Source organism: Camellia sinensis, chromosome 11 (genome assembly GCF_055761805.1).
Source record: "Camellia sinensis isolate YWXY chromosome 11, ASM5576180v1, whole genome shotgun sequence".
NCBI lineage: Eukaryota > Viridiplantae > Streptophyta > Magnoliopsida > Ericales > Theaceae > Camellia > Camellia sinensis.
In genome coordinates this window covers 123,625,366-123,639,412 of record NC_138971.1, presented here as the reverse complement: position 1 = coordinate 123,639,412, position 14,047 = coordinate 123,625,366, and the positions used below count along the sequence as shown (strand labels likewise).

Here is a 14,047-nt window from a genome sequence, read left to right as displayed (position 1 = left end):
AATATAGACTATTTGTATACGGTCCGAATCGGTTCCAATCCGGAACCATGGGATTCAATCCGGAACCAATCCGTGAACTACGGATTTTTAATTTTTCAATCCGGAACCAAACCACGGATTCAAAAAACCAATCCAAACCCACTAGATTGGACTGGACTGGATTGGATTACGGATTTCACGGATTCCTTGCTCAGCCCTACTCGGATGGGTTGGCCCCGACAAAAAAAAAAAAAAAACATTCTATAACAACTCCCTCACATGGGTTGGCCCCGACTTAGCTTTTGCAAAAAATAAAAAATTCTATAGTCTCATCACAGTGGTTTATTCCTACCCAACTCATTTTGTTTTATCTCTATCATAATTTATTATGTTTATTCCTACCCCAACTCATTTTGTTTTACCTCTATCATATATTTTTTTTTTACTCACAATTCTTTTTTTGTTTTTTTTTTTTTTTTTTTTGCTTAACTCTGTCTTTCCCTCTATTTCAACCTCAAATAGATTTATATTTTCAAACCTATTTGAGTTTGAGGGGTGATATTATACCTGTATCATGGTGATCATGGTTATACACTATGCAAATAACCCAAGCTGCTCCCTCTGGAGCACCACCCAAGTCGCCCTCTTGGTGCACCACATAAGCCTCGCCCTCTGGCGCACAACCCAAGCCACTCTCTTCAGGACACCATCCAAGTCACCCCCCTTGGTGCACCACCTAAGCCACCTCCTTTAGCTCACAACCCAAGTCGCCCCCTCTAGCGTACCTCCCAAGTTGCCTTCTTGGTGCACCACCTAAGCTGTCTCATCTAGCACTCAACCCAAGTCGCCTCATCTGGCGCACCACTCTAGTCGCCCCCTCTGGCACACCTCTCAAGTCGCCCCCTAGCGCATTTTTTCATAAGTCACCCCCTGGTGCACAATGTCATTTGTTGCCACCACCGTTTAACACCACATCATAAGATACGTCCGTGCCCCGTTTGCTGGTTCAACACTCATTCTTTTTCTACAACGGTTCGACACAACTATAAACTGTCTCCCGACATTAGCTTTGTTAGCTCCAGCTAATTCCTACAACAGTCTAACATGACAATAAATTATCTTCCGGCATTAGTTCCGGCTTCTGATCTATCTCAAGCGCCTTTGCGCTCTCATTAGGACTTTGCAATCTATTTATCTCGGATCTATCCATATTTTATTTTATTTTTAATTTTATTTTATGTGTTAGTTTATCTCTCCAAACTCAAGTTGGTATTCCTACTTGAGTTTGTGGAGGGTGTAAAATATAGTAACTATATATTCTGTCTATCATATATGTCATATTATATTTATTATCATATTTAGAATTACCATACTTAGGTTTCTCTCATTCTATATTAAGGAATCTTGTATACATTGTTACATTATTATTTAACATAAAATTGAATATACACATCATATAATTTTTTTTCTCTCTCTTAGATATTGTAATAATGGGAAAGAGATAAATCAATCACCTTAAGGATATCAAACTCTTTTTTAACAAAGTGTTTGGTTATCTTCTTTCTCTATTTTTGTATGATTTTTCCTTAGGGCATACCCTAGTGTTTTCTGTATGTGCTATTAATTATGTGTTATTTATTGTTCTAAGTTGCTTTTATTCTTATATTTGTGCGCTTGTGTGCTATCATTTTCTTTGGGGAATTATGTCAGTAGTCTCAGTGTTTTGTTAATTATATCATTTTAATCTCTATAATTTCAATTGACTTAATTTTAAATATGAATTTACAATTTTGTTTCAATTTAATTCAATTGATTATAATTATTAATATTTTTGAATGAAAAATACACAAATAAGTTGCATGTGTCAGACTTTTAGGGGAAAGATTATAAATTTGCTAAACTCGGTCTGTGTCAATTTAGTCCAATTGATAATATCGTTTGTATTTTTGACAAAAAATGATCATTGAATTGATTGAGCGAGTAAATTTAAAATGTAAGGACTAAAATGACATAAAGGATAAAATAAAAGGACTACCAGTATAATTTAGCGTTCTTCTTTTTGGCCCTATGTGGTGCCATTTACTTTTTCTTATAAATCAAACTTTAATTTGTTGATGGTTCTTGTTTCATCATCCATTCTTGTTTGTTTATCTGCTAATGAAAAATTGACTGTGTTTGACAATATATTTTGGAAAATAATTCACCAAATTTTGTTATCATTTTCTTGTTTCAACAGTAAATTCTTTTCTTTTTTTTTTGATTAAAAAAAACGTCAAAATGGTTGGTTGGACCACATTTGAGCATGGAACAAAATGAGTAGCAAAAGATTTGAAAAAAAAAAAAAAAAGTCAATCAAGTTTTTCTGAAAAAAAGTTGAAAGCAATACGAGAATTCAATATCATAAGAATATTACATATCTACAACTATCCCCAGCCACGACTACAACTTAAATTAAAGCATATTAATTACAGTTATGAACATATTTAATTACACGAGTTAGCAAACAACTCTTTGATTTTTATTTTTTTATTTGACCCAAAAAAAACACATATATAGACCCAAAAACAAAAACAAAAACAAAAACAAAATAAAAAAGAAATGAACAACCCTATGAAGAAGCCTAGTGAAATTAAATGGTAAATGATTTCGCTTATAACAACACCTAAAAGAAGAACTTTGACCGTATCTGGCTAATTAAAGAGAATAAATGTCTTCCATTTTTTTTTTTTCACTTTTTTTAAAAACTAGTTTTTAGTATTTAAAATATAAAAAAAAATCAGAAAATATATCTTGAATGCATAATCCAACAGAACGAGTGCTGTTGTTTCGCCCTGATCATCTTATCTTCATATATATATATATATATATTATAATTAATTAGCAGCTAATTTGGTAAGAAATATAATAAAAGCTCAGAGAAAGAGAGACAGAGATGGAGAGACAAACCTGCAAACTTTTTTGGCGCAGTTGATATTCTTTCTAGTTGGAGTTGGTTCTTCCTACCTCCCTTCCATTTATATAGTAAGTGAGTAATGCTAATCATCAAGAATTAAGACACAAAAAAATATTTAAAAAATATTAATGTTTGGTCTCGATTTAACTTTTGTACGATTAATTCTTATTCGAAGAATAAATTCAGTTCACATACTATTTTTATTTATTTATTTATTTTTACATTTGAGTTCAATTCTAATATTATTAGGGGTAGTTTGACATATAGCTAAAAAAAATTATAATTTTTTGTCTTTAGTGATTTTTTTTTTATTTATTTAAATTATATCAAAATTTTTAAATATTTAAATTTATCTTGTGTAAATGAATCTATATGGTAAATGAATCTATCTTGATGCCAACCTAATTGGGATTTCGATTATAAACTATGATGATGTTTGCACCATCTTGTTCTCCATTTGTTGATGTAATGCTCGTTTACTTTGTATTGAATGTTTTATCAATAAAGGTTCTCTTTTGATGATCAAAAAGAATCTACAAAGTACCCAAAAAAAAAAAAAAAAAAAAGAAGAAATTTTTATTAACTTTTCTGTTCTACACTTTTTGTTAAAAGACTAATGATGGGAATTATGAAAAAAATATCGAACTTGGACCATATCTAGCTAATAGGAGATATTCACCCAAAAAAAAAAAAAAAAAAACAAGTTTTCTAAATAATAAGGAAAGAGGGCTCTGGTTTGATATCCTCCAGGTTGAAAAGAAAAAAATAAAAATAAAAAATAGTTTACCTTTCCTTTCCCTTCTCTTCCCTTCCCTTCCCTTCCCTAACATGATACATTTCATCGACTGGTTTTAACAATCTATTTTTATTTTTTGAAAAAATAGGAATTGATTTGATGAAAATAAATAACAAAAAGACATTTTCACCTGAAAAAAACGAAAATCATATGAAATGAATAAATATCTTTGATTTTTTCAATTTTTTCTTTTTGATTTGATTCATATAAGATCAAATACAACACATAATCAATATAAAGAAACTCTTGAACTGGGAGAGAAAATCCCAATAAATTTTTCACATTTTTTTTTTATTTGATTCATATAAGATTAAATACAACACATAATCAATACAAAAAAAACTCCCAAAGTGGGTGAGAAAATCTCAATAAATACACGGGAACACATGTGAAGAGATTTGAATCACTAACTGTGCAAAAGTTGTGACTAATCGAACTAGTGCCATTGGTTTTTTTCACTTTTTTCAAAATCTGGTTTTTAGTTTTATATATGTATATATATATATATATATAAGTAAAAAAATAAAAATAAAAAAACAGAAAATATATTTTAAAAACAAAATCAAACAGAATGAGTCCGGTTGTTTTTTGGGTGCCATTCATTTTTATTTTTATTTTGTGATAAATTCGATAAATTAAATTATATAGGTTATAAATATCTCATCAATTTGTTTTTGTGTGTGAATGATATATATGAAAAATTATAAAAATATAAACGGTTTGAATTATAAAAATAAAACCATTTGTTCAAAAAAAAAATACAAAAATAAAACTCGTAATAAGTCTCACAAGCTCGGACTGCAGGGAGCCCAGTCCTAAAAAAAGGGTAAATTACACTTACAACTCCTGAGGTTTGGGTTTAATACATATCACTTCTTGACGTTTAGAAAATTACACTAACCACCATATCATTGTAATTATTTAGACAGAATGAAGACATTGAACTCATGCGCTCTCTCTTTTCTTACTTTGCTTTATTGCCTTTGTTTTTTTTTTTCCTTTCTTTTGTTTTTTTTTTTTTTTTTCAATGTAATTTCCTTTGTTTTTTTTACTAGAAGTTGTTATTTTTTATATATACAGGGGATTTGTGAAATGAGACTATTAGTCATAGGGGTGAGAATGTAATCTTCAGAGCATCAAGGGGTGGGATGTAATTAGATTAAATCTCAGAAGATGTCAATGTAATTTATCCTAAAAAAATAGAGAGATAGATATAGAGAAGAGAAAATATATATATATATATATATATGTAGAGAGGCCAACCTGCAAACTTTTTGTATTCTCCAAGTAGCTGGAATTAGATTTGGTTCAAGTACCTTTCATTCATTTATAGAGTATATAATTAAAAAATAATAATATTTTGTGCAGATGGTAAGTTCCCAAACTTAGAATAAATCTAGGTTACATCCCATTTTTTTAATTAATTAATTTACTTTTTTTGGTATTTGAGTACTTCTTTCTAACATTATTTTTTCGTGTTTGGCGTACAATTAAAAAAGTTATATTTTTTTCAAAATTTTTCCAAACTTTAATGATCTATTTTTTAAAATTAGTTCATTTTTTTTTTTCTTTAACTTTTAGATTGGTCTTGTGTAAACGGATTTAAAAAGTAAAAAAATAAAAAATAAAGTGCTAATAAATTAATTAAATTATTTCTTTATCTATTTATTTCTTGGGCACTTAGGCCATAAGTTCATCTTTTCGGTTACTGGGACCAAACTCTACTCTCTTTTGGCCAAAAGGACACAATTTGTTCAAAAAGACAATTATATGTTGAAATCAACTTATTTGTCTTTTTGTTGAAATTTACTAAATTAATTATCTGTTGAAATATGACATGTGTTACTAATTCAACAATTTGTCTATTGAATATCACACATTTTTGCATCTCACTACCACCACTACGGCCGCAAATGAACAGAGCCGTTCATGAACAAGTTCGAGCTCGGCTCGGTAAGAGCTCGTTCGAACTCGGTTCGTTAATTTTTTTTGCCGTTCGAGCTCGAACTCAAGCTCGTTAAATTTTTAATAAACAAGCCAAAACATTCTGAAACTCGGCTTGTTAGCTGGCTCGTTCAATATTTATTATTTATATATTAAATAATATAAAATTATGTATAAAAAATAAGAGAAATATGCTATTTATATATTTAAAAAATATAAATATAAATAATACTTAACTATAGATAGTATATTTATATAATAGTGGTAGTAGATATTATTATTTCAATAAAATATGGATTTTTTTTTAGTATGTTTATATATATTGTATATATAATTGTATAATCAAAGTTTTAATTGTAACTTTAGTCTCACATGTAAGTATGAATTTATAAATTTTTTGGCTCATTAAGGTTCGCGAACAGGCTAGAGCTCGAGTCGGGCCTAAGCCAACTCGGCTCGAGCTCGGTTCGTTAAATTTTTATTCAGCTCGAGCTCGTTAAAATCTTAATAAACAAGTCCAAACACACCAAAGCTCAGCTCGGCTCGTTTACAGCCCTAACCACCACCTATTGTCGCTAGTCACCGGCAACTTTCCCAGCCAATTTTCTTGCGTTGACCAATTTTTCGACATATCTTTATCACTACATATGATTTTATCCTGATCTAATGTTTTATATTCCTTTGAGATGGACTATTCACTAATTTCCTCTTTTTGTCTTTGGGTCTGTAAAACCGCAAGGAGCTATGCAACGTGGAGTATCATTTCCCTCAGTCATCACCCAGTAATCCGGGAGATTATTTGATAATTTGACTTATTTGTATGCCACTGTATAGCAAAAGGACACATAATTATTTTATTTAAATTATTAGAGAAAAAGTAATAAAAATTAATTACATAACCACACGAAAAAAATAATAGTAATTAATAAACAAATAAGGATAGAATATAAAGTGAACTAGATAATCTCTACTCTAAAGCCAATGAAGGGAGAATTCGCGAAAGAAAAAATGCTTTGGAAGCTCTAATTGAGCAGCTCCAATCCATCATTAATGATATGAAATGAACCATATGAAGGGAGGACTCACACTCCTCTCTCTATTCTCTCTCTCTTCTACCTCATTAGAGGTCAAAATGAGGTGATGTATCTCTTCAACAAAAAGGCTTTGGGAGCATTTAGCGAGACTTTTCAAATCTTTCCATTTCAATAAAGTTTATGGATGCCAAAAAATGTTAGAAAGATCTAATTTATCATATTTAAAAAATCAACTCTAATGATGTGTCTCACAAGTATTAAATTTTGATTTGTCAAATATTTCATCATGTAGAGCCTAATCTTAATGTCACATCATTAGAGATAATTTAAGAGTGATAAATTAAAAGGATGTAACATTATTGTTGGAATTGACTCCTCACCAACTTTGACATAGTCTTGTCATGTTTGGCTTGAATTTTTAAAATTATTTTTAGAATTTTTTTAAAATGTAGAAATTAATTTGATAAAAATAAATATTAAAAAAAATAGGATTTTTAGATTATAGACTTTGATATTAAGACTTTATAAGATAAATGACATGTAATATTTTCATAGTAGTTGAGGTCCCTCAATATTTTTGCAGAGAAATTTCGGCACAGAATGGAGAAATTTCAACTCTTCAAAAAGAAATTTTATAAAAAAATTGCGGCATGTCACACAGAAAAAATTTTCAATGACGAGCTAAAATTTCTCTAATAATATTATTGAGAGATCTTAATTAATAAATAAAACATAATAGACCTCTTCTATTACCAAAAGTTTGAGAGTGATGTTCGCTAATTTTCCCAAAACATATGTTAAAACTTTTAAAAATTATTTTTATCTTTTCAAAAAATAAAATTATATAAAAATAATAAATATTTTTTATTTTTCATTTTTTTCAACAATTTAATTTAATATTATTTTAAAACAAATTTTTTAAAACCAAATCAAACATTACGATTTTCACGTTTTGCCTTTTTAAATTGACTTCTCACCAACTTTGATGGACAATCATTTTTTTTTTTCAACTCTTTATTTATTTGATATTTTTTTTAATTTTTAATATCCTATGTCCCCCCCCCCTCCTTTTTTTTTTTTTTTAACGAACTAATCATAATAGGTCATTTGATATTTTCAAAGTCCTCCCCTTTAGAAAAAGTTAGGAGGCAGCTTCTAAAATACCTTTGCAAATGACTTTTCATTGGTATTTGATAATTTAACTTAGCATTTAAAATTAAATATATTAAGTAAAAATTAATTAAATCAATTTGATAATCACAATTGATATCACTTAAAATTTAAATGATTCTCAAAATGTAAGATAAAAAGAAAAAAAATTAAGTAATATAAAACTTATTTAATTTTGACTAAATTTATAAATATAAACATAACTATCAGCATGTACTATTATAAGGTTTTGGTTATGCTTGTTGGAAAGGATTAGAGAGGGATTAGACTAAAGCCCCGTTTGTTTCAAGTGATATAGATGAGGGGATTGAACTAGGATAGATGTGGAATCTACTAAAAGTGTGTTTGTTTGCAAAATAGGGAATGCAATTCATATTCCCTGAGGACAATGATGGACTGGAAGAGGGAATTAGCAAAGGCCTCCAAGGAAAAAGTTTTGTATATCAATAGATCATGGTTGATTCACAAGATTAATAGTGAAGTATTAATAATTTTATTAAATTAGTGTGGTATTTACTATCCAATTGGATTAATAAACCCACCCCTACCCCATTACTAATAATCTTACAAATTTGTTAGATTAATTATCCATTAGATTAATAATCCTAAACCAAAATGTTAAAATAAACATAGGATAATTGGGCCAACGGATTAATAATCTCAATTTCATGCTCTAATCCACCCAATCAAACATGCCCATGAGGTACTAAGTGGCACTATCTTTCCAAAGGTTAGGTTTCAAAACTAGTAAGGGAATTGGCTTGGAAAAAGATTGTTTTGCCCATGTTGTGTGTTGTGTGTTACTGTGTATTTTTTTTTTTTTTTTTTGTAGTATTATGTCATTATATATATATGTGTGTGCGTTAAAATAATATAATACAAAAAAAATATTTTTAAAAATAATTTTTAATATTAAAATATATCAAAAACACTAAAGGGTATTTATGGTATTTAATATAGTTAATTCCTTTACTAAAATATATCACAAACAAAAATAATTTTTCTTAGTCCCTTCAACGACAATTCCCACACTAATAATCCCTTTACTAAGAGTTTCCACACTAACAATCTCACCCAACCTAACTCTAAAAATAAATGGGCCCTAAGGGACATGCAAGGCACGCTGTTTAGGTTTTATCTACTCTAGTCTGACATTTGCTTGGCCATATTGCTAGTGTGGATCAAACTGCTAATCTTTGATTATAAAAGTCTATCCAATTCTACCCTTGGGACAATTATTCCTCCTCCAGATTATCTTTTCCCCAAGGTAAAAAAATAAATTTTCAAAGCTTCTGCCATTTTTATTGTGTATAATCTTATCTAACAATTTCGCAGTATCAAAACAAAAATATGTGAAACCTATAGTTTTACTTATTCGCATATTTCCTAATCCTATTTCCAAAACAAACATGCCCTTTAGACTGGACATAATCCTAAGATGTCATCCTAAGATTGTTCCAGATATTAAACAATAGCATTGATAGGGGGAAAAAATTGGTTGTTATGCATCCCTAATGCTTCACATCCCAAGTTCTTATGGAAATCTTATGCATCAGAGAATGCTTAAAATCTGCTCCTATAAACAACATTTAAAAAAAAAATTAGCAATTTATTATTTGTATCACAGTTTTGTTCAACAAAGTTTATGTGATATTTGTCAGGTTGTTGGACTACCATTGCCCTCAAAACTGGTTTTGGGCAGTTGTTAAGAGCAGAATGACCACTCACAAATGCTTTGTTCTTTCAGTTTTGATTTCTTCTTTTAAAATAATTTTCTTATTATGAAAATGTTGCAGTATACTAACAAAATTTTCATATAAAAAATTTATTCAGAAAAATGTGAGTGGTTTATTATTATTATTATTATTATTATTATTATTATTATTATTATTATTATTATTATTATTATTATTATTATTCCAAATGATGAGTCTTTTATTTTGAAATTATGGAATCATAATTAATGATATCATTCTTTGTCAAAAAAAGTATACATATTTCTTTTGGAAATATTATTAGAGAATCTCAGAGTATGAATGTGACATTATCTACATTGTACTCTCAGGTAATAAGAAACCACAAAGCACACTAAGATTGTCTTTGGATCATGGATTTGGATAAGAATTTGAAAAGGAAAAGCAAAAGGCGATGGAAATATCAATTTATATTTGATTCACATTTAACTCGCCTTTTCTTTTTATTTTCCAAAACCATGATCCAAACACATCATAAGGAGGTCATCATTTGTCTCTACCTAGCTAACAAATATGGAACATATTCTATCCATAAAAATTTTAACTATATATGACTGGTTTTGAAGTATTACATAAAAATTTTAACTATATACTTGTGTTTCACTCAGAAATTTACTCGGCGTTTTTCACTCAGAAATTTACTCGACAAGTATGTGATTGGTTCTCTCTAGTACGCTAATCAGAGACAGAGAAAAACGCCATGAATCAACAAGTAAATCAACAAGTGCTTAACAAGCAGGATGGTGGCTGGATCCCAGTAGTAAAGCAGAGAGGAAGACATTCAAATCAAGTTGGGCTGAAGGAAGGTAGGCGAGTAGGGATGTACACTCTTTTTGTGGATAACCTACCAGAGTCAATGGATCCAAGGAGTATGTACTCTTTGTTCCTAAAATTTGGCGTAGTTAAGGATGTTTTCATTCCACACAAGAGGAGGAAAACAGCAAACACAAGATTTGGCTTTGTTCGCTTTAACTGTCCTGTTGCAGCCAGTGTAGCAGAACAAAAGGCCAACGGAATATGGGTAGATGACAAAGCCTTGATAGTCCATAGTGCAGTATATGGAAAAGAAAAAGGAGACCAGATGAGATGGAAACAAGTACAGAGGAGGCAACTGGAGTTAAGAAGACCAGCAGATAAAACTGGACCCACAAGGTGGAATCAAGGCATTGATGGCAGGTCGTATGTAGAGGTCATCAAAGGAGCCCAACCAAGAGGTCAACACACTACTACAATCAAAGTTGAAGAAATAGGAAACGGCTGGCTGTATGAGAGCATGATTATGAGGCTTAAACCCGATCACTCTGCTATGGAGGTACAAGAAAAACTCAAAGAACAAGGTATGAAGGATGTAAGAGTGAGAGCAGGAGGAGGGCGTGATGTAGTCCTATCGTTCAACTCTGTGGAGGCTCTGAAGAGTACAACCAGCAAGCTTAATGTTTGGTTCCAGGACTGGTGTGAGTACATCACAGAGTGGACAGTAGGTATGCAACTCCAACAGGAGAGGTCTGTTTGGATTAGCTGCTACGGTGTACCTCTGAATCTCTAGAGTTCCAATACCTTCACAAAGATTGGCCGTCTTTGGGGGGAAGTGCTACAATTAGATGGAGATATTTGTGAGCCCGCTTCTTTCTGTTGTGGGAAGATTAAAATAGTTACAGGTGCTATGGATCTGATCAATACATGTATCAATCTAGAATGCAAAGGTAGAGTATACCCCATAAGAGTTTGTGAGGAACAGATTATCAATGAGGTATCATCCTGTGGTAAAGGAATCAACAATGAAGATGGTGAAGAGGGTGTTAGCTCCAATACTAAAAAGGTGTCACAGTCAACTGCAGAGAGCAAGAGGGAGGGAGAAGAAGCTGACAAGGATGGGGAGGTGGAGGCTGACATGGCAAAAAAAAATCATACGGTAAAAGGTGTTTCTACTTCTAAGCTGAAAGAGGGAAGTGAGGGGGAGGTAGGTGACAGTTGTATTCAAATATCAGTGGTGAAAGAGACTGAAGAGTGCATAGGGAAATCAACTGAAACAGGTTCAGGCGTGGGTGAAACAATGATGGAAGTGGAAGGTCTACAGCAGCAACAGCTACAAACGTGCAGTCATGCTTTGGAAAAAGGTGCTGAGATTCAAAAAGAGGAGGGGCAGGCAGCCACAAAAGGCTTTATCAGAAGCTTAAGTGAAACCCAAAAGTTAAGGCCTGGAATTCATTTGGAGGTTGCTTTGGGCCAAGAACATTTAAATTCCCAACCCATTGAGCTAGTCCATTGCAAGTCCAGTAGTAATGAAGGTGGACTCAAAGGGGAGGGTTATAATTCAAACTCCAATGATACAATTAGTGATTCTATTAGTGGTTCCATCAACAACCAGACTAACCAAGGCCCAAAGGCCAGTGACCACAAAAGGAGGGCCTAAATATCCTTTGGCAGTAGGTGGGTTCTCTGGGCTGATTAGGAAAATTGGGCAGGAAACTGTGGGAGCAAGAAGAAGAAAGGTTCATCAGAAAAAGATGGTGCCCAGATCTGAAGCAGAGCCAAGGCCAAATGCAGCTATCTGTCAGCATTCTTGTGAATCAAATAAATTAATAGAAGCTCAGGCAATAGTTCGTGTAGGGAAAAGCTTGGGGATTGACTTTAAAGGCCAAGAAGAAGAAATTATTAATAAAATTACACAACTAGAGGAGGAAGAAAGGGCAAGAGTTGGAGGGGGGACTGAAGCAGCCTCGAAAGCAGATATGATGGGAGGCTACAGAGATGAAAAATGTTGTTATGAAGATACTAAGCTGGAATATTAGAGGAGTGGGTAGACCTGAGAAAAGGAGAAAGATCAAGACTCTACTGTTTGATAGGAGAATTGATATGGTTTTGATGCAAGAAACAAAAAGGCCAAGCTTGAACAATCTGGTGGCTAGAAGTCTGTGACCAAGAGAAAAGATGGAAATCATGGCAGTGGATGCAATAGGTGTGGCAGGTGGATTGTTATGCATATGGGACCCTGATGTTTTTCAACTTTCAGAATGCTGTAGCAACAAAAACTTCATCTTGCTTTCAGGTACCATTCTGAATTCCTTTGAGTGTGTTATCTTAAATGTCTATGCCCCAAATGATATTATGAGGAGAGGTAAGTTATGGGAGTCCTTGTTGTATTTAAAGTCCATTTTCCCAAAACCATGGTGTCTAGGTGGTGATTTCAATGAGATCAGAAATTTGGGGGAAAGAATAGGAAGCTCAAGGAGGGATAGGGGCATGAAAGAGTTTAATGAGTTCATAGATAGATGGGAGGTGAATGATCTGCCCATGGTAGGGAGAAAATTTACTTGGTATAATGCTCATGATGGCCACAAATGGAGTAGAATTGATAGATTCCTTCTTAGCCCTGAGTGGATTGAAAGATATAGATACAAACTGTGGGGACTGCCTAGGTTGGTTTCAGATCATTGCCCGATAGTGCTTATGGAAGATGAGAGGGACTGGGGTCCTAAACCTTTCAAATTCTTAAATGCCTGGTTATTGCATCCACAATTCACATCTTTTGTGGAGAATACATGGAAGGAGTTACAGATTCAAGGGATTGCTGGGGTCATTCTGCTAAGGAAATTACAAGCTTTAAAGATGGTACTAAAACAATGGAATAAAGAAGTATATGGTAATACTGCAGCTCAACTAAAAGCATCAGAAGATAAACTGAATACACTTGATTTGAGGGCTGAGGTAAAACCTCTGGAGGATGCTGAAATCAAACAAAAAAGTGAGGCAAGGAATGAGATGTGGAGATTAAGTAGAATGCTGGAATAGGAATGGCTTCAAAAGTCAAGGCTCGACTGGAATATGAAAAGGGATAGGAACACAAGATATTTTCATGTCATGGCTACTAGTAGACAAAATAGAAATGCCCTCAACTCCATTGTTGTAGGGGAGGTGGCAATTGAGGAACCAATTCAGGTCAAAATTGAGGTATGGTCACATTTTACAAACCAGTTTTCAAAAGAGTGGAGACTTAGACCTGTAATAGGTGGGGAGTTTAAAAGTGTAAGGCAAAGTGATTCATTTCATATACTAGAGTCAGAATTTTCAGCAGTGGAGGTTTGGGAAGCCGTCAAGGACTGTAATGGCAACAAAGCTCCGGGGCCAGATGGTTTCAACTTGCTATTTTTTCAGAAATTCTGGAAGGTGCTCAAAGAAGATGTGATGCTCTTTTTCGCAGATTTTCATGTCAGGGGCAGATTGGCTAATGGCTTTAACAGTTCTTTCATCACCCTTATACCTAAGAAAATTGATGCAGCCAACTTAAGTGAGTTTAGACCCATTAGTCTTATAGGGTCAGTGTATAAAATACTTTCCAAGGTTCTTGCTAGTAGACTAAAAAAAGTCATGGCAGATGTAATTGGTGAAGCACAATCAGCATTCCTTGGAGGTAAAA

At 32.4% G+C, this 14,047-nt stretch overlaps 1 protein-coding gene across 1 annotated transcript; it reads left to right on the top strand.

Moving 5' to 3' along the window:
- The first annotated feature begins 12,561 nt into the window (after nucleotides 1-12,561).
- Nucleotides 12,562-13,422, top strand: LOC114287711 (uncharacterized). The gene has a single exon (XM_028231153.2). The coding sequence runs from the start codon at nucleotides 12,562-12,564 to the stop codon at nucleotides 13,420-13,422; it is 861 nt and encodes a 286-aa protein (XP_028086954.2).
- The last annotated feature ends 625 nt before the right edge of the window (nucleotides 13,423-14,047 follow it).

What these genes read in the sequence shown, in the direction of transcription:
- LOC114287711 (XM_028231153.2), top strand. Translation starts at nt 12,562, where the DNA reads ATGGAAATCATGGCAGTGGATGCAATAGGTGTGGCAGGTGGATTGTTA.